General features: G+C 43.5%; 1 protein-coding gene across 1 annotated transcript in view; it reads right to left on the bottom strand.

Moving 5' to 3' along the window:
* Nucleotides 1-15,055: 15,055 nt before the first annotated feature.
* The window catches only part of kif26aa (kinesin family member 26Aa), a gene marked incomplete at its 5' end in the record, with an annotated part of 226,185 nt that continues 219,912 nt past the window's right edge, over nt 15,056-21,328 (bottom strand). The window contains 3 exons of the mRNA XM_084149357.1: nt 15,056-15,614; nt 19,289-19,439; nt 20,084-20,104. Coding sequence (XP_084005483.1) covers nt 15,424-15,614; nt 19,289-19,439; nt 20,084-20,104 — 363 coding nt within the window. The 3' untranslated portion in view covers nt 15,056-15,423. The remainder of the gene's footprint in view (nt 15,615-19,288; nt 19,440-20,083; nt 20,105-21,328) is intronic.

Raw genomic sequence — 21,328 nt, 5'->3', positions numbered from 1 at the left:
CTCTTTTTTTTCCTGTAGTCCACAATCATCTCCTTTGTCTTGGTCACGTTGAGGGAGAGGTTGTTGTCCTGGCACCACACGGCCAGATCTCTGACCTCCTCCCTATAGGCTGTCTCATCGTTGTCGGTGATCAGGCCTACCACTGTTGTGTCGTCGGCAAACTTAATGATGGTGTTGGAGTCGTGCCTGGCCATGCAGTCATGGGTGAACAGAGAGTACAGGAGGGGACTGAGCACGCACCCCTGAGGGGCCCCCGTGTTGAGGATCAGTGTGGCAGATGTGTTGTTACCTACCCTTACCACCTGGGGGCGGCCCGTCAGGAAGTCCAGGATCCAGTTGCAGAGGGAGGTGTTTAGTCCCAGGATCCTTAGCTTAGTGATGAGCTTAGAGGGCACTATGGTGTTGAATGCTGAGCTGTAGTCAATGAATAGCATTCTCACGTAGGTGTTCCTCTTGTCCAGGTGGGAAAGGGCAGTGTGGAGTGCGATAGAGATTGCATCATCTGTGGATCTGTTGGGGCGGTATGCAAATTGGAGTGGGTCTAGGGTTTCTGGGATTATGCTGTTGATGTGAGCCATGACCAGTCTTTCAAAGCACTTCATGGCTACAGACGTCAGTGCTACGGGTCGGTAGTCATTTAGGCAGGTTATCTTAGAGTTCTTGGGCACGGGGACTATGGTGGTCTGCTTGAAACATGTTGGTATTACAGACTCAGTCAGGGACATGTTGAAGATGTCAGTGAAGACACTTGCCAGTTGGTCAGCACATGCTCGGAGTACACGTCCTGGTAATCCGTCTGGCCCTGCGGCCTTGTGAATGTTGACCTGCTTAAAAGTCTTACTCACATCGGCTACGGAGAGCGTGATCACATAGTCGTCCGGAACAGCTGGTGCTCTCATGCATGCTTCAGTGTTGCTTGCCTCGAAGCGAGCATAGAAGTGGTTTAGCTCGTCTGGTAGGCTTGTGTCACTGGGCAGCTCGCGGCTGTGCTTCCCTTTGTAGTCTGTAATAGTTTTCAAGCCCTGCCACATCCGACGAGCGTCAGAGCCAGTGTAGTATGATTCAATCTTAGACCTGTATTGACTCTTTGCCTGTTTGATGGTTCGTCGGAGGTCATAGCGGGATTTCTTATAAGCGTCCGGGTTAGAGTCCCGTTCCTTGAAAGCGGCAGCTCTACCCTTTAGCTCAGTGCGGATGTTTCCTGTAATCCATGGCTTCTGGTTGGGGTATGTACGTACGGTCACTGTGGGGACGACATCATCGATGCACTTATTGATGAAGCCAGTGACTGATGTGGTGTACTCCTCAATGCTGTCTGAAGAATCCCGGAACATGTTCCAGTCTGTGCTAGCAAAACAGTCCTGTAGCTTAGCATCTGCGTCATCTGACCACTTTTTTATTAACCGAATCACTGGTGCTTCCTGCTTCAGTTTTTGCTTATAAGCAGGAATCAGGAGGATAGAGTTATGGTCAGATTTGCCAAATGGAGGGCGAGGGAGATCTTTGTATGCGTCTCTGTGTGTGGAGTAAAGGTGGTCTAGAGTTTTTTTCCCTCTGGTTGCACATTTAACATGCTGGTAGAAATTAGGTAGAACGGATTTAAGTTTCCCTGCATTAAAGTCCCCGGCTACTAGGAGCGCTGCATCTGGATGAGCGTTTTCCTGTTGATTAATGGCCTTGTACAACTCATTCAGTGCAATCTTAATGCCAGCATTGGTTTGTGGTGGTAAATAGACAGCTATGAAAAATATAGATGAAAACTCTCTTGGTAAATAGTGTGGTCTACAGCTTATCATAAGATACTCTACCTCAGGCGAGCAAAACCTCGAGACTTCCTTGGTATTTGATTTTGTGCACCAGCTGTTGTTTACAAATATACAGAGACCGCCACCCCTTGTCTTACCAGAGTCTGCAGTTCTGTCCTGTCGATGTAGCGTATAGCCCGCTAGCTGAATGTTATCATTGTTGTCGTTCAGCCACGACTCCGTGAAACATAAGATATTACAGTTTTTAATGTCCCGTTGGTAGGATAACCGTAATCTTAAATCGTCAATTTTATTCTCAAAAGATTGAACGTTGGCTAATAGGATTGATGGGAGAGGCAGTTTACTCGCTCGCCGTCGGATCCTTACGAGGCACCCGGATCTGCGTCCGCGATATCTCCGTCTCTTCCTCACGCGAATGACGCGGATCTGGGCCTTGTCGGGTGTCTGTATGATATCCTTCGCGAACGCCTCGTTGAAGAAAAAATATTCGTCCAATGCGAGGTGAGTAATCGCTGTCCTGATATCCAGAAGCTCTCTTTGGTTATAAGAGACGATGGCAGAAACATTATGTACAAAATAAATTACAAATAACGCGGAAAAACACACATAATAGTACAATTGGTTAGAGGGCTGTAAAACGGCAGCCATCTTCTTCCGGCGCTGTTCTATACAGTCTGGTCTCCCCATCGACAACTGTTGGTGAGCAGGCAAGAGGAGAGGCTGGAGGTAAGGTCTTTGCCAGTGCCCCATTGATGGGCATGGCAGAGTAGTAGCTCCTGGTCCTTCATCAAAGATACTTGTCAGTCACCCACAAACACACACACAGAGCACTGATTACATTATCAATGGTGGTTATGATTAGCATGGTGGGACCAACCTGATTGCTGCATTCACCTTTCTATTTCACTTCAGATATCAAGTAATGTGAAGTGAATAGAATGGTAAACGCAGCAATCAGGCTGGTTCCACCAGGCTAAATTATGAAGGTGAATTGGGACAAAACTCGAAACTGTTTGGAGCTTTCACCAGGTCAAATGTCACCAACCTGATTAAAGTGTCCTCCTTGTTCCATTTATAGAAATGCTCACAGCGAGGGCATGTTTGTGTGATGCTGAGGGTCCCCTTGCTGGTCTTCTCTATGTTGCATGTTCGGCTGAAAACTGGACAGCTCTCGAACAGCTGCAGCAGGCAATCCTCATAAACAACATATTTCCTCATCTTATGAGGTGGTGTTTACTGGGAGGGCCTGTGGTAAATTGCATTTCATTATAAAGAAGGGACAAAACTTTTTGATCATGCACTTCACAACCAAAATGACTCTACTACTTGTATCTGCTTGGCTGGGTAATTAACCTACTAGTTAACTTCTCACAAAACACACATTACCATTGTTGATAAAGCCAACTGTGTCATCAGTGCAGTAACTCAAGTCAAGCTAATTCTAGGTCGTCGCTAGTTACCACAGTCACAAAGTCATAAACCCTGCCTATTTCTACAATGTATCTTATTAAAATTTGGTTTTACACCTAACCTTAATCTTAACCACAACCCTAACCTTAAATTAAGACCAAAAAGCACATTTTTGCTTTCATTAATTTTTTACAAGCTGTGACACGTTTCAGGAAGCTAGGCATATGTCACACGTCACTACTTCACAGGAGGCATTTGAATGTAAAAATTTGTTTTGAATCAAAATGTTGTTTTTTGGGTCAGAAATGCCTTCTGAAACATGTGAATTTTCAAGTGCCTTAATAACAAACGTGTATGTCATCTGTAAATAAATTATGAATACAATTGTTAAATTACGAGTGGAGGACCTATATACTAGGCGGTGTCAGAGGAAGGCCCAAAAAATTGTCAAAGACTCCAGTCACCCAAGTCTTAGACTGTTCTCTCTGCTACCGCATGGCAAGCGGTACCGGAGCGCCAAGTCTAGGACCAAAAGGCTCCTTAACAGCTTCTACCCCCAAGCCATAAGACTGCTGAACAATTAATCAAATGGCCACCCGGACTATTTACATTGAAACCCTTTGTTTTTACAATGCTGCTACTCGCTGTTTATTGTCTATGCATAGTCACTTTACAAATTACCTTGACTAACCTGTACCCCTGCACATTGACTCGGTACCGGTACCCACTGTATAGCCTCGTTATTGTTATGTAATTTTGTTATGTTTTATTTGATTTTTTTACTTTAGTTTATTTAGTAAATATTTTCTTAACTCTATTTCTTGAACTGCATTGTTGGTTAAGGCCTTGTAAGTAAGCATGTCACTGTAAGGTCTACTACACCTGTTGAATTCGGCGCAAATAACATTTGATTTGATCTGCCCAAGCAAAGCGTCCATATAAAATATAGCCTACAGGCAGTGAGTGCGGTAAGCTATACCAATCCCCCTGGCAGGAACACAGAACCTAACAGGTGGAGGCTGGGGTGGTAGTGGGAGCAAGACGCCAGCGCATAGTAGCAGTAGCAGCAAACAGCATCAGGATGAAAGAGCAGACCCACTCAATATGGATTGAAACTAGCCTCTAATTGGTACCATCTCAGCTGATGCATCAGCTGAGGCGGTGCACTCAGGTTTCCTTTCTGCTTCATTTCAGAAAGAAAACGCCACACAGAAATATGTTTAATAATTTATTCAGCAATAATGCAAGTCTTGGCGATATAGGCTCTTCTCCTTCAGGGCAACTCACTGTCCGAGCAAAGCGTCCATATAAAATATAGCCTACGGGCAGTGAGTGCGCTAAGCTATACCAATTCCCTAAAACAGCAGAACCTTACGCCAGACGACTATGTGTAGCTACGGCAGAAGCACAAATATTATTGAATGACCACCTAAAGTAATCCTATCATGCAAATGAATCCTAAGTAGAATGTTATAATAATAATAATAATAATATGCCATTTAGCAGACGCTTTTATCCAAAGCGACTTACAGTCGTGCGTGCATACATTATTTTTTTTTTGTGTATGGGTGGTCCCGGGGATCGAACCCACTACCTTGGCGTTACAAGCGCCGTGCTCTACCAGCTGAGCTACAGAGGACCACATGTTAACCATATGTGCATTCGGATCGATGTATAGCTCCTATCTATCCGCCGGGTACCCTCATTTGAAGGAAGATGAGCGGCACGTGACCATCTGCCTATCTGTCACGTAGCAGTGTGAACCCAGCTACCCTAAAGAAGCACCCCTGGGTGCTATAACTGAACTACACTGAACAAAAATATAAACGCTACATAAAACAATTTCAAAGATTTTACTGGGTTACAGTTCGTATAAGGAAATCAGTCAATTGAAATAAATAAATTAGGCCCTAATCTATGGATTTCACATGACTGGGAATACAGATATGCATTCCTTTATCACAGACATGGATCAGAAAACCAGCCAGTATCTGTAACCACCATTTGCCTCATGCAGCGCGACACATCTCCTTCATATGGAGTTGATCAGGCTGTTGATTGTGGCCAGTGGAATGTTGTCCCACTTCTCTTCACGCCGATCCAGAGCATCACAAACATGCTCAATGGGTGACATGTCTGGTGATTATGCAGGCCATGGGAGAACTGGGAAATGTTCAGCTTCCAGGAATTGTGTATAGATCCTTCAACATGGGGCCGTGCATTATCATGCTAAAACATGAGGTGATGGCGGGGGATGAATGGCACGACAATGGGCCTCAGGATCTCATCACGGTATCTTTGTGCATTCAAATTTCCATCGATAAAATGCAATTGTGTTAATTTCCTGTAGCTTTTGCCTGCCCATACCATAACCCCACCGCCACCACAACGTTGACATCAGCAAACCGCTCGCCCACACAACGCCATACATGCTGTCTGCCCGGTACAGTGGAAACCGGGATTCTCCCATGAAGACCACACTTCTCCAGCATGCCAGTGGCCATTAAAGGTGAGCATTTGCCCACTGAATTCAGTCACGATGCCGAACTGCAGTCAGGTCAAGACCCTGGTGAAGACGACAAGCATGCAGAGGAGCTTCCCTGACACAGTTTGCACAGAAATTATTTGGTTGTGCAAACCCACAGTTTCACCAGCTGTCCAGGTGGCTGGTCTCAGACGATCCCGCAGGTGAAGAAGCCGGATGTGGAGGTCCTGGGCTGGTGTGGTTACACGTGGTCTGCGGTTGTGAGGCCGGTTGGACGTACTGCCAATGAGAAATGAACATTCAATTCTCTGCCAACAGCTCTGGTGGACATTTCTGCAGTCAGCATGACAATTGCACGCTCCCTCAAAACTTGAGACATCTGTGGCATTGTGTGACAAAATTGCACATTTTAGGAGACTGGCCTTTTATTGTCCCCAGCACAAGGTGCACCAGCCAACCACCTCGGATAATATGCACTGAACTTTATTACGATAACCACCAAAGCACTGCTAAATACTGTGGGCTGAATGCTGACATACAGTACCAGTCAGGACGCACCTGCTCATTCAAGGGTTTTTCTTTATTTTTACTATTTTCTACATTGTAGAATAATAGTGAAGACATCAAAACTATGAAATAACACATATGGAATCATGTAGTAACCAAAAAAAGTGTTAAACAAATCAAAATATATTTTAGATTTTTCAAATAGCCACCCTTTGCCTTGATGACAGGTTTGCACACTCTTGGCATTCTCTCAACCAGCTTCATGAGGAATACTTTTCCAACAGTTGAAGGAGCTCCCACATATGATGAGCACTTGTTGGCTGCTTTTCCTTCACTCTGCGGTCCAACTCATCCAAAACCATCTGAATTGGGTTGAGGTCGGGTGATTGTGGAGGCCAGGTCATCTGATGGAGCACTCCATCACTCTCCTTAGTCAAATAGCCCTTCCACAGCCTGGAGGTGTGTTTTGGGTCATTGTCCTGTTGAAAAGCGAATTATAGTGTAACTAAGCCCAAACCAGATGGGATGGCATATCGCTGCGGAATGCTGTGGTAGCCATGCTGGTTAAGTGTGCTTTGAATTCTAAATAAATCACTGACAATGTCACCAGCAAAGCACCCACACACCATCACACCTCCCCCTCCATGCTTCATGGTGGGAACCACACATGCAGAGATCATCCGTTCACCTACTCATCCATTCACCTACACGGCGGTTGGAACCCAAAATCTCAAATTTGGACTCATCAGACCAAAGGACAGATTTCTACCGGTCTAATGTCCATTGCTCGTGTTTCTTGGCCCAGGCAAGTCTCTAATTCTTCTGGGTGTCCTTTAGTAGTGGCTTTGCAGCAATTCGACCATGAAGGCCTGATTCACACAGTCTCCTCTGAACAGTTGATGTTGAGATGTGTCTGTTACTTGAACTCTGTGAAGCATTTATTTGGCCTGCAATCTGAGGTGCAGTTAATTCTAATGAATTTATTTTTTGGTTACTACATGATTCCATGTGTGTTATTTCATAGTTTTGATGTCTTCACTATTATTCTACAATGTAAAAAATAAAGAAAAACTCTTGAATGAGTAGGTGTGTCCAAACTTTTGACTGGTACTGTATATACAACAAACTATGTATGGCATGGAACTCGCAGATGATCTCATCACTTTTGGCATCCAAAATCTCATTGGCGTTGAATCTAAAATAGCATTCATAGGAAGCAGAGGACCATGCTCCATGATCTTCTGTGTGGCTGCATGGACAGATAGAGAAGCCATGGAAGCAGCGCCGATGCGAAATGAATGGCTTTATATAACTCAGGAGCGCAGCGTTGGCAGAGGAGATGAAGCCGTGATGAAAACCAGTATCTCTTAATTGGTTTGCCAGCATCAGTGATGAATAATGGATCGCCTGACGTGGCCAGTGTTCACCATTGCAGGTAGTGCAACATGTAAGAGAGGACAGAAAGCAGTGTTAATTTGAGCAATGATACCTGACGTACCTTTACCTTTCCTATTAGTTTAGGAATGCTTTACCAACACGGTGAACACAAGTGTCCATAGTTAAATCTGAAAATTGTGAGATCTTTGTGAGTTCTGGTGATGACAACAATGTTCCACATGCGAGAGTCCACAGAACTTAAGAGAGCATTCAAAATTAAAGGGAATTAATATTTAGTTTATTCAGGCTATAGAACCCCTAGACCTCTACGGACCGCCTCTGGAAAATAGTAATGTAACCCAACATTGTTGCCTTAACGTGAACTCAAACTTGTGCTACTGATATGCATGTTGCTTCTCCGTAGGCCATGAAGAGTAGGCAGAGAGATGGATTCTTGAGCAGACTGCACGCTGAAGGGTCCTGACGCCCAATCTGAACTGAATCCATGATATTGCAGCATGATAATGTGCATTTGCCATACTGAAATTTTAATAGAAAAGGCATACGTGGTTACATAACCAAAGACATTGTACAGAGAGAAGACCATACAGTAGACTGCTGCAGAGCGGCACAGCTCAGCCATGACATACCATCACATAGCAGAAAACATACAGTATTACTAACAAACCCCCAACTAACGTTAGCTACATACCCACCTTCTGTAAATAGCCTAATGTCCTACTGAAATTGCTCAGCAGTAGCTAATGCATCTGCAGCATGCACAGTGAGAGTGAACTGATCATCAAAACCTAGACCTACAAATAGTCTACTTGAGCTGAAGGCTAAGACCAGTCATAATAAGACCAGTCACTTGAATAATACTACTAGAATGCAAGATGGACTGACAGGGAGGAGCACCTATGTAAAATGATTACACATGCTAATAAACAGCCTAAATCCACTGCTGCAAATATGAATGAAGTAAATATAACTACGTTGACTGAAATGATCCCGCAAATTCATTCTAATAGTGTAACTCATGCAACAAATATGCACTAATGAATGCAAATACTCTGATTGCTCACAACAGAAACCAGCAGAAGTGTAACTATACAAGCGCAATTATCCAGACCAGTCCGCAAGTTAAATTGAATGCGTTCTATCTTGAACTGTGTAAGGGAATAGGGTTCCAACAATAATAACCATAGTCTGTCATGAATGCCGCTTCCTGAGTCTGTTTCTGCCTGTGTTGCCCGTTTTCTGTCCTGGAGTCTGTTTCCTGAGGACACCCTGTCTGGTTGCCGGGCGATGAAGCTAGGCGGGAGATCTCTCTATTGCACGCACCTGCATCTCATCAGCTATCACCTCTCCACTTCATAAGCTCTGACCTGACATCCATTCCCTGCCGGATCGTTAGCCATGAACAGTATATTGTGTCAACATCTCAGCCTCAATGTTACTAGAGTTAGTTTTGTTGTTTTGTACTTTTTGCTTGCCGTGTACTTACCTTCGTTTACTCTGTCTACAGTCATTCTCCCGGAACATTCACCCTACCCCTGCCTGGTCGTCGGAGGCTTCTGTGGCATCATTGGATCTGCCTATTCACTCCCACCAACTCACCTCCGCTGCCCGCGCCGTCTCCTGGATTATTCTGCTTCCACATTTGAATCTGTAAATAAATGCTCACCTTCGTTCTACTCACCTTGTCCTGGTCTGCTTCTGGGTTCTGCTTTAGAGAATCGTGACATAGTCAATGATTGTACAACATTTAAGGTAAGACTGCCGGCGCAAGTCACTAATGTGACTGGGATGACCAGTAAAATATACCCCATAACTAATAGTATGTATAATTCAAGCGTTCTCATGAGCTGCGCAAAGTGCAGTGATGCACTAAATGATAAACATATGCATATAGGCTGAAATACTATCGAATCACCATCTCCTGCCCATGATTAGAAAACCTTGCTAGTCACTCCTGTATATCGGCGCATTGCCTATATGCTAGCCTAGCATAGGCTACTTCCTTCTTGTATGAAAGGGGATGATTCCCCATGAGGGGGTGTGTATTCTCGGAGCGTTCCAAACACGCCTGAAAACTGGTATTGGGAACAAACTAGTAGCTTATATGAATTCTACTTAGCGAGCTAGTTTGTAGCCGCTTTTGACTGACAACAGTAGAGCAGCAACATGGTTGATCCTTACTGTCAGTGACATCCCCGCAGCGGCCAAACATTGCAACATGAGCATGTTGAACGACGCGGATGAGGTTCAAACACAGCTAGCGAGCATCACAAAGAAAATATATCAGAACAGCACCATAGCGAGAAACATCTAGTTTTACAGCAGCGCCATTGCAGAACAAGAAGCCAACGCATAGTAGCAGTAGCGGCAACAGGATGAGAGAGCATATCCGTAAAGCTTAAATACCCACCCAATAAGGTAGGCGTGATTGATACTAGCCTCTAATTGGTACAATCTCAGCTGATAAGTCAGCTGAGGCGGGGCACTCAGGTTTATTTTCTGAACTGGCTCCGCTTAATTTATCACACGTTGGTTTATATTCAGAGGATACAGTTAGCTTGGCTTCGAGTCGGAGCAGCAGTGCACACCGTAAAGTCATGAAAGAAAACAAAACTCAACATTTGTTTTGCCCGAGGAATGGACCATTAAATGAATGTCTCATGTGCACTCTGAAAGAGAGGGAAGTATGTGTCAGCCATTTCCCTGCTGCATTTGGAAAAATCTGCTGTCTTTTTGCCCAGAAAGCAACCCACGTTAACTTCCATATGCACATCTAACGGCTCCAACGACCACTGGGACAGAGATCATAGGAGGCTGCTGAGGGGAACAAATGGAATGGCATCAAACACATTCCTCCCAGATTAAGGTGCCACCAACCTCCCGTGGCAGAGATGTACTCCATTTGAACCCCCTGTAAGGTAAATTACATTGCAACAATTACTGTATATTGTTAGTTGTTATTCCGTTGGACAGTCCGTTTAAGACTGTGAATCTTAACTGAACTGTTAGTGTCTTAGTGAATCGAACTTTTCGGGTGTATTGAGCAAGTAGAAATTAGTCAGAGAGTTTCTGGACGTGATGAATGGCAATGCTAGCTTATGAGAGAAGAAAAAAGGAATTTGTAGTATTAGCTTTTTGATACCATGGGTTCTCTGTGTGCAAATCACAGGCCCTGTTGGAAAACTTCCTTCTTACCCTCCTTGAAGTAATCGCAGATCTGGATTGATATAAGTAATGGGGTGGTAACCTTTCTTACACCTATACAATCACTTATAGATCGGTGCGTACCTCAAGGAAAGAAGGATGCATTTCTAAAGTATTTGAACAGGGCCCTAGAAGCTAGTGCAGGAGTCTCCAACCCTGTTCCTGGAGTGCTACCCTCCCGTAGGTTTTCGCTCCAACCCCAGTTGTAACTAACCTTATTCAGTTTATCAAACCGCTAATTATTAGAATCAGGTGTGCTAGATTAGGGTTGGAGTGAGAACCTACAGGACTGTAGCTCTCCAGGAACATGGTTGGAGAGCCATATCATACAGTAGGCTGTGCATTTGAGCAATTAGCAGACAGACTGTGGCCTGTCTGACTAATTATCCAAACAGTGGTGCTTCTACTGGTCCCATATGTAAACACTTCCAGGTGCTTGGACAAACTAATCAGCGAGATAATTTAAAATGTCTGAAATGCTGTCAGACAGATAATGTTTTTTGGTGTAGATAGGATCCATGATATGGATGTGACCCAAAATAGAAATTGTACTCTTATAGGCCTGAATTCAATCAATTGCATATAATGGAAACCTCAAGGTTTGCTCAATGTTTCTGCTGTATCAGAAGTGATAAGTCAATAATTTCAACAGTTTAATATAAACAAGAGGATTCAAATCCTTTATTGACATGTATGAGTCAATGCAAACTGCAATACTGTACATTTCCTTCCTTTTTCCATTTTACAAAATGATTAGAAAACTGTACAGTATAAAACCAAAGACAATAGGGAAAAGGGTCTTGCATTACACAAGATCTTACATTACCAGGTCAACACGTCCTAAGTAAAAACCACAGTCCACCTTATAAAAGAACACTAAGGCATGTTACAAAAATTATAACAAAGATCTCATGCAGCAACTTCAAAAAAGGGCCTGAGAATTCCTCCATAGTAGGACAAAAGACAAGTAAAATTTCATTTAAATGGTTTCAACCTCTTTTGGTTGCAAGCAAAAGAAAACACTTCAACATAACTGCAATAGAGAGGTAAATGTTTGACTCCTTGACAGTCCAAAGGTAAATTCAATGCATCGATGCCTTAGCTAGCCCACAGATAACACATTGTCCGTTGATACGACTCTAGAGAGAAGTTCTCAGAGATGAGAACCAACTAAGCATTTAAGATAAACATTCAGCATTTAGGACAAAAAGCACAGGAGAGCCACGGGACACAGTGCAACATCTACAGTGCTGCTTGAAAGTATGCAAACCCCTTGTGCAATTACAGATTTAAGTTTTTACCATGAAATCTTCATTTAATCAGAACTAGTCTTTTTGATCTGACATAACAGGTTTATATTCACCAATACATATGTTGGTGTAGAGGAAACCATGCGTGTAGTAAAAAACACAAAATGAAAAAGGAATTAGTGCAGGTGCAAAAATAAGTCAACCCCAAGTTGCATTGGTTAAATCAAGTCGGTAAGTAGAATCAGGTGGGTAAATAATTAGCTACCAAATGAACCAATCAAAGGAGAGATCATTAGGAAAGAGTTTGGGCGGGACTCTGATAAATAGAGATAAGAAACCTGGTCAGTTTTTGTGTTACCCATCTAGGTAAATGCAAAGCACACCATGCTGAGCGGAAAGGAGATCTCAGAGGACTTCAGGACGAGGGTAGTGAGAGCACATCAGTCTTGGGAAGGCTATAAAATCATCTCAAAAAGATTTGAGCTCCATCAGTCCACTGAGGCAAATAATTTACAAATGGAGAGCATTTAACATGACAGCGACTCGGCCTAGAAGTGGATGCTCTTCCAAAATATCCCCAAGAACACTAATAAATCAGGTAAAAGCCAACCCAAACATAACATCTAGAGATTTTGCAGACCTCCCTTGCTGCATCTCAGGTAACTGTGCATGCTTCAACAATAAGAAGAACACTGAATTGAAATGCCATTCATGGGGAGGGTTGCTAGGAAGAAGCCTCTGCTGTCAAAAAAGAATCAAAACTGCCCATCTTAACTTTGCCAGAGAGCACCTGGACAAACCTGAGTGTTTCTGGAAGTCCATTCTCTGGACCGATGAGGCCAAATTTGACGTTTTTGGTCACAATCAACACCACTATTTTTGACAAAAACTTAACACTGCCTACCAACAAAATAACCTTATCCCAACAGTCAAGCATGGTGGTGGAAACATCAAGATTTGGGGCTGCTTTTCCTCCTCTGGACAATAAAAGGCCACTCACAATGCCACAGATTTGTTTAGTTTTGAGGTAGCGTGCAATTGGCATGCTGACTGCAGGAATGTCCACCAGAGCTGTTGCTAGAGAATGTAATATAAATGTCTCTACCATAAGCCACTTCCAACGTCATTTTAGACAATTTGGCAGTACGTGCAACCTTCCTCACAACCGCAGACCACGTGTCACTATACCAGCCAAGGACCTTCACAGCCGGCTTCTTTACCTGCGGGATCATCTGAAACCAGCCCCCCGGACAGCTGCTGAAACTGTGGGTTTGCACAACCGAAAAATTTCTGCACAAACTGTCAGAAGCCGTCTCAAGGAAGCTCATCTGCGTACTCGTTGTCCTCACCAGGGTCTTGACCTGACTGCAGTTCGGTGGGCAAATGCTAACCTTCGATGGCGAAGTGTGCTCTTCACGGATAAATCCCAGTTTCAACTATACTGGGCAGATGGCAGACATTGTATGACGTTGTGTGGGCGAATGATTTTATGATGTCAACGTTGTGAACATAGTGCCCCATGGTAGCTTTGGGGTTATAGTTTGGGAAGGCATAAGCTACGGACAACGAACACAATTGCATTCTATTGATTGCAATTTGAATGCACAGAGATACCGTGACAAGATCCTGAGGCCCATTGTCGTGTCATTCATCCACTGCCGTCACCTCATGTTTCAGCATGATAATGCACGCCCCCATGTCACAAGGATCTGTACATTTCTTCAATGGCCTGCATACTCACCAGACATGTCATCCATTGAGCATGTTTGGGATGCTCTGGTTCGACAGCATATTCCAGTTCCCGCCAATATCCAGCAACATCGCACAGCCATTGAAGAGGAGTGGGACAACATTCTACAGGCCACAATCAACAGCCTGATCAATTAACTTTTTTAATATATTTTTTTATCTTCATTTTGATTTTCTTTTACCCCAATGGTAGTTAGTATTGTCCCATCGCTACAACTCACCTACAGACTCGGGAAAGGCGACGGTCGAGAGCCATGCGTCCTCCGAAACACGACCCTGCCAAGCTGCACTGCTTCTTGACACACTGCTCGCTTAACCTGGAAGCCAGCCGCACCAATGTGTCGGAGGAAAAACCGTCCAGCTGGCAACCAATGTCAACTTGCAGGCGCCCGGCCCGCCACAAGGTGTCGCAAGAGCGCGATGGGACAAGGAAAATAAACCCTCCCCTAACCCGGACGACGCTGGGCCAATTGTGAGCCACCTCATGGGTCTCACGGTCACGTCCGGCTGTGCCACAGCCTGGGATCGAACCCGGGTCTGTATTGACACTTCAAGCACTGCGTTGCAGTGCCTTAGACCGCTGTGCCACTCGGGAGGCCTGATCAACTAACTATGTGAAGGAAATGTGTCACGCTGCATTAGGCAAATGGTGGTCACACCAGATACTGACTGGTTTTCTGATCCACACCCCTACTTTTTTTTTTTAAGGTATCTGTGACCAACAGATGCAGATCTGTATTCCCAGTCATGTGAAATCCATAGATTAGGGCCTAATGAATGTATTTCAATTAACTGATTTCGTCATATGAACTATAACTCAGTAAAATCTTTGAAATCGTTGCATGTTGCGTTCATATTTTTGTTCAGTATATAAGAGGCCGTGCCATTCGTCTGTATGGATTGTAAATGTTTCTGCACAATTGACTGCAACTGAGCTTATAACCCCAAGTCAGTTCTGAGCCCAAATCATTCCTGACAACCTTCTTCTATTGCAGACATTGAGAACGGACATAAAGATTTGCGTAAGGTTTGTTCTAGCCCAAAGGTAACTCAGTGGCCAAAATAACTTCTCACTACTGAGATAGAAGGCTGTAAAACATTTTGAACACAAAGAAAGGCAAAGGTTTGGGTATGCAATAATAATGAACTTGCTTTTCTTTCATTTTATTTATGGTTTGTTTACATATTTTGTAATCATAAATACACTATACAACATTACAAAATAAAAAATGTAGCATAAAGAATACATTTAGAGTTTGCTCAGGTAAGCTGTTTAAGACTAGCACCGATCAGAAAAAAAACGATATTCCCTTGGAATCAGTCAGATCAAGGCACTTCCTGGTAACAGTGACAAAGGTGTTCGGTCATCCTCAGTTCAAACTATCCTTCCTCCCACAGGAAATTGTACTCTGATCGAAGCCAGGCTCTCTCTACGGTACAAGTAGCACACACCATCCTCTTCATGTGGTAACCTCTGTAACCTACACCGGTTGGCTTTCACATTCGTCCTCTTTCCCATTGGCGTTCTTTCCTCCTTTGACTCTTATCAGTCTCGCAGGCTCTGAAATAAGAGACCTTTGTTTGGTTTTGGAAAACCGATTGTTTTGCTCCGTTGCCCTTTCACATTTACTTTCACTCTCTTTCTCTCACTTGCTCACACCACCACACCTCCTTTCTGTTGCTCCCCTTGCGCGACGGTGGTCGCCGATACCACGATGTCGAAGCAGGTCTCCATCATGACGTGTGACTTGCATAGGTTGACACAGTACTCTAGCTCGCCCGTGGCTTGCTCCAAAGCCTCCAGGTACTCCTGGGACTCCATGTCCAGATCCTGGTCCACCTCAACTATGAGGGGAAGGAGAGCGGGAGAAAGAGAGCGAAAGAAGGAAGATTAGCGATGAAGATTGCACATGAAAAGGTACAGCAGATGTACAGTATCAAACATAGATAAGATGTAGCCACTCTTGACATTTAGATGACCATACATCATTACATGGAATTTCCATTTCTGCTGTAAAAATCTTATAGCATGTCTTAGTGCACTGTTATTATGGGGTAATAATAGGCACTCTACATCAGAATTGGGGTCAATTCGATTTGAAGTCAGTCAATTGAGGAAGTAAGCATCTATTTTCAATGACTTATCAATAAACTGAAAAGTGACTGCCTTCAATTTGAATTGACCCCGATTATGTGATACAGTACTTCTACACTCTCTGAAACTGTGTGACTCCACTGTGACTGCTCCTCCGTTGTCACACCTTTACAACCTTAAAAAGTCATACAGGGACATGAAGATTGATGATGACGACATGTCTTTGACAGGGCTGGATATACCGGGATGTCTGATGAAGGCTGCTCAAAACACACTACCCTCATAATCACAACATGAAAGGATGATTTATATTGCCTGACTGCTCCCATCATGGGTTCGGACCAACCTGTGGTCCCTAAAATCAATGGGAAACATCTCAGGGAAATAGGGAGATGTGGCTGAGGGAAAATAATGCCTTATTGATTTCAAGATGTACACCGGTACACATTCCACCCCCAAGCAAACGCGAGAACACAGGGTTTTTGCAAAGACAAGGATTTGAAAAAGCTTTTTTCTGTTCCTCTATATCCCTAGTAAGGTCATCATGAGGTGGGCTACTTTTGAATTCAGCGACCTGTGTGATTCTTTGTGGTTCCTCATTCCCTCTACTGAAATGAAAATGGAACTTCAGAAAACAGGCACGTTAAAAAAGTTACATAAATGTGATTCCTGATTCACTTTGGCTGTTTACTTTTGTAATCTTCTCGGGCGTAACACATTATTCATCATTATATTCCCCAAATACTATTTTCTTTAGATTGCAGACCTGGAGGCATTTGGTTTGTTGAGAAGCTTCCAGAAATAGAGTGCCTTGCAAAACTATTCATCCCCTTGGCGTTTTTTCTATTTTGTTGCATTACAACCTGTAATTTAAATTGAATTTTATTTGGATTTCATGTAATGGACATAGACAAAATGTAATGGACATACTTACTGCAATGTGCGCTCTGTCCTATGGCAGTACCATTCCACTCCATGAAACATAGACCAATGTATTGTGCAGGTGTCAAGCAAATGTGTGTGGCCATTAAAGTGTGGCTCATAAACACTACAATTTACAAAGGAAGCGGCGTCGGCCCATAGCTTTGTATTTTTAATTGGGTTTTATTCTCTTGGGGTCCTTTCTAAAGTTTCGCAAACTTTTAAAAGTGGTAACTGCTAATTTTAGCCTGGGTCAATGTTGAAAAATCTTTTAGGGAGGCACTTCTTTCTCACACACAAAAAGGCAAGCAAGTGGATCCAGTCTCCAACCCCAAATACACAAAATGGCGGAACAAGGACCCACTGGGCACACACTGGTTGACTTAACGTTATTTTCACGTCATTTCAATGGAATAGATGTTGAATTAATGTGCAGGTCGCCCAAAGGTTCGCCAGAGAAGATCCATGCCTTTGTAGCTGAGCTCTATCCATTATATATACAGTGCCTTACAACCTGAAATTAAAATGTATTTTGGGGGGGGTTTGTATTATTTGATTTACACAACATGCCTACCACTTTGAAGATGCAAAATATTTTTTATTGTGAAACAAACAAGAAATAAGACAGAACTTGAGCTTGCATAACTATTCACCCCCCCAAAGTCAATACTTTGTAGAACCACCTTTTACAGCAATTACAGCTGCAAGTCTCTTGGGGTATGTCTCTATAAGCTTGGCACATCTAGCCACTGGGATTTTTGTCCATTCTTCAAGGCAAAACTGCTCCAGCTCCTTCAAGTTGGATGGGTATCGCTGGTGTACAGCAATCTTTAAGTCATACCACAGATTCTCAATTGGATTGAGGTCTGGGCTTTGACTAGGCCATTCCAAGACATTTTAAATGTTTCCTCTTAAACCACTCAAGTGTTGCTTTAGCAGTATGCTTAGGGTCATTGTCCTGCTGGAAGGTGAACCTCCATCCCAGTTTCAAATTTCTGGAAGACTGAAAACAGGTTTCCCTCAAGAATTTCCCTGCATTTAGCACCATCCATCATTCTTTCAATTCTGACCAGTTTCCCAGTGCTTGCCGATGAAAAACATCCCCACAGCATGATAATGCCACCACCATGCTTCACTGTGGGGATGGTGTTCCCGGGGTGATGAGAGGTGTTGGGTTTGCGCCAGACATAGCGTTTTCCTTGATGGCCAGATTGCTCAATGTTAGTCTCATCTGACCAGAGTACCTTATTCCATATGTTTTGGGAGTCTCCGACATGCATCTTCCATAAAGCCCAGCTCTGTGGAGTGTACGGCTTAAAGTGGTCCTATGGTCAGATACTCCAATCTCCACTGTGGAGCTTTGCAGCTCCTTCAGGCTTATCTTTGGTCTCTTTGTTGCCTCTCTGATTAATGCCCTCCTTGCCTGGTCCGTGAGTTTTGGTGGGCGTTCCTCTCTTGGCAGGTTTGTTGTGGTGCCTTATTCTTTCCATTATTTAATAATGGATTTAATGGTGCTCCGTGGGATGTTCAAAGTTACGGATATTTTTTTATAACCCAACCCGGATCTGTAATTCCCCACAACTTTGTCCCTGACCTGTTTGGAGAGCTCCTTGGTCTTCATGGTGCCGCTTGCTTGGTGGTGCCCCTTGCTTAGTGGTGTTGCAGACTCTAGGGCCTTTCAGAACAGGTGTGTGTATATATACTGAGATCATGTGACAGATCATGTGACACTTAGATTGCACACAGGTGGACTTTAACTCATTATGTGACTTCTGAAGGTAATTGGTTGCGCCAGATCTTATTTAGGGGTTTCATAGCATTTTTAAAAAACAATTTATTGTTTTTATTTCACTTCACCAATTTGGAATATTTTGTCTATGTCCATTACATGAAATCCAAATAAAAATCCATTTAAATTACAGGTTGTAATGCAACAAAATAGGGAAAACGCCAAGGGGGATGAATACTTTTGCAAGGCACTGTAAAAAGGTGCTTAGGATATCAACTGTTCGTACAGTGTAGGAAAGGTTTGTTTACTATATGGTTTAAGATGGGTCTTTTGTTGTGGCTAACTTAACAGAGGCCAGGGAACGCTGCGCTGCTGTAGCTGAATCGCTAGCTAGTTACAAAACTTTGTTGTCCACTTACAATAGCCTCAGAGAGGCGAAATGTAGGAAAGTAATTTGTAAGACATGAGCTAACAACAGACCCATCTTAAACCATAGTCCCCTGTAGCTCAGTTGGTAGAGCATGGCGCTTGCAACGCCAGGGTTGTGGGTTCGTTTCCCACGGGGGGGCCAGTATGAAAATGTATGCACTCACTAACTGTAAGTCGCTCTGGATAAGAGCATCTGCTAAATGACTAAAATGTAAAATATAATACCTGACTGCAGCTCTGATAGTTACAAAAGTCAATCTAACACAACCCAGTTACAAAACAAGGAGGTACACTTTCTGCACACTTTAAAAACAGCATGCCAGATTTCTACAGTAGGCTACTCACACTCTCCGGTCCACTTCACGGGGTCCAGCATCAGCCTGCTCTTGGCATCCTCCAGTTCCCCCCTCAGGCTCTCGTGCTTGGCCCTCAGCACCCTGATCTGCTGCTGCCTCTTCTCTAGCATCCTCAGCCTGACGTTGAAGTACAGCAGGCCCTGGTAGAGCAAATGGTAAGGATGGGTGGAGTGAGTGCAGAGAGAAAAGACGAGTGGAGGAAATGAGCTGAGTGTGCTCCTTTTAGAGAAACCCAGGCTTGGATTTAGTGAGGTAAACAGAGTGAGAGAGAGTACCAGACGGAGGGGCATCTTTAGAGTTGTGTGTGCTGTGAAGAGGCTCACACACGGGACAGGGAGGTTATACCGCAGGAGATTATTGTAAATGGAATCAAGAGCGGCTAACCTTTTGGGACGTAGCCCCCTGTCCATTGAAGGGATTAAATTAGGAGTGAGCTGGAAATAAAATTAGCATCCACGCTAATCTCCCGCTTTGCTTGAATCTCTAGGACAAATGTTGGGCTCCTGGATTAAGTGTAGACGCAGTCCACCAGTAATAAGTTATTGAAAGGTAGAATAACAATACAGATTATTCCTAGTTCGGAACTGTTTTTATCACTACAAGGAAGGTGAATTGCTTTTGTATTATTGGCTTTGTACAAAATGTGTTTTCAGACGCATGTGTTACAATTTAATTTGTCTATTTCACAAGGCATAACAGAATGCATTAATTCCATGGTCCATGCATTTTTTATTTAGCATGTGATATAATATTCAAGCACATCCATCGAGTTGAATCAACATACCCTTTCCACATCCTGGAATAGCTGCTAGGAGATGAGCGAGAGAGAACAGAAAAAAAAGACATCAACATTTGCTAATCCAAAGATAATACACAATCTAAATGGATGCACTTGCAAACGCAATTAATCACACAAACAAACACACACACACACTCAAAACACTTCACTTTTGGATGCTCTGGACGACAGGCTCTCAAAAACGAATTGAAGATCATCTTTTCCTAATTGAAAATAAATCAAAGCACCATCAAGCAGAATTAATGTATTTTATCCCCTCCACTATTCAATGGGGGATTGGGCCCGGCTCGTGGGAATGGTTAATGACCCGTTGACATGGAGAGTGGAGAAGCCCATAAAGAGCATTCAGGCGAGGGCCCAGATAGCAGGACCAACCTTCATTCATCACTGGCTCCTCCAACTCTTGTCTCCCCTCTTCTTTGTTGGGCTTCCCCTGACTGCCATGGTTACCTGGCTCCAACCATCAGTCAAATCTTAACCAATTAAGCAGCAGCGGTATTTGTTCCAGCGATAACCTCGGCTACTGACAAACTAAATGTGAGAAAGTCTGAGAGTCTCAGTGCAGCCCCCTCCCAGGCACACCCCGTTTAGGTGGATAGATTGAGGGTTTGAGACAGTTTAGGCACCCTCACTTAATAATTTGGGGGCATGTTCAGTTGAGGATGATGCACTGGACTGTCCTCCTCAATATTAGCCCACTGTAAAGGGGAAGCATGATTGTTATACAGCCAACTGAGTCCCGTGTAGCTCAGTTGGTAGAGCACGGCCCTTGCAACGCCAGGGTTGTGGGTTCATATGATATATATATATATTATTTTTTTTTATGTATGTATGCACTCACTAACTGTAAGTCGCTCTGGATAAGAGCGTCTGCTAAATGACTAAAATGTAAAGACAGTCTCAATGTTATTTACTGCGTAAAGGAGAAAATGTCTGGAGGGGAATTCTTTGAAGTTTTATCCTTGGTGAGGTCAAAAGGTGAACAGGTGTGGCACCTGACCAAATATACACAACATGCAAAAAATCTAAGCAAGTAAGTAGAGGAAATCAAACAAATAACAACATTCCCACATAAATAAATCAAAATATTCCGGAGCTTACGGTCTGGCTAATTTGTATATACAGGCACACAGTCATGCATACAGTGCCTTCAAAAAGTATTCATACCTCTTGACTTATTCCAAATTTTGATGTGCTACAGTCTGAATTATATTGTTACAGTCTACACGC

The sequence above is a fragment of the Coregonus lavaretus genome, assembly GCF_964263955.1.
Source record: "Coregonus lavaretus genome assembly, chromosome: 31".
NCBI lineage: Eukaryota > Metazoa > Chordata > Actinopteri > Salmoniformes > Salmonidae > Coregonus > Coregonus lavaretus.
The sequence above is the reverse complement of the archived record's forward strand: the minus strand, read 5'-3'. Positions and strand labels throughout refer to the sequence as shown.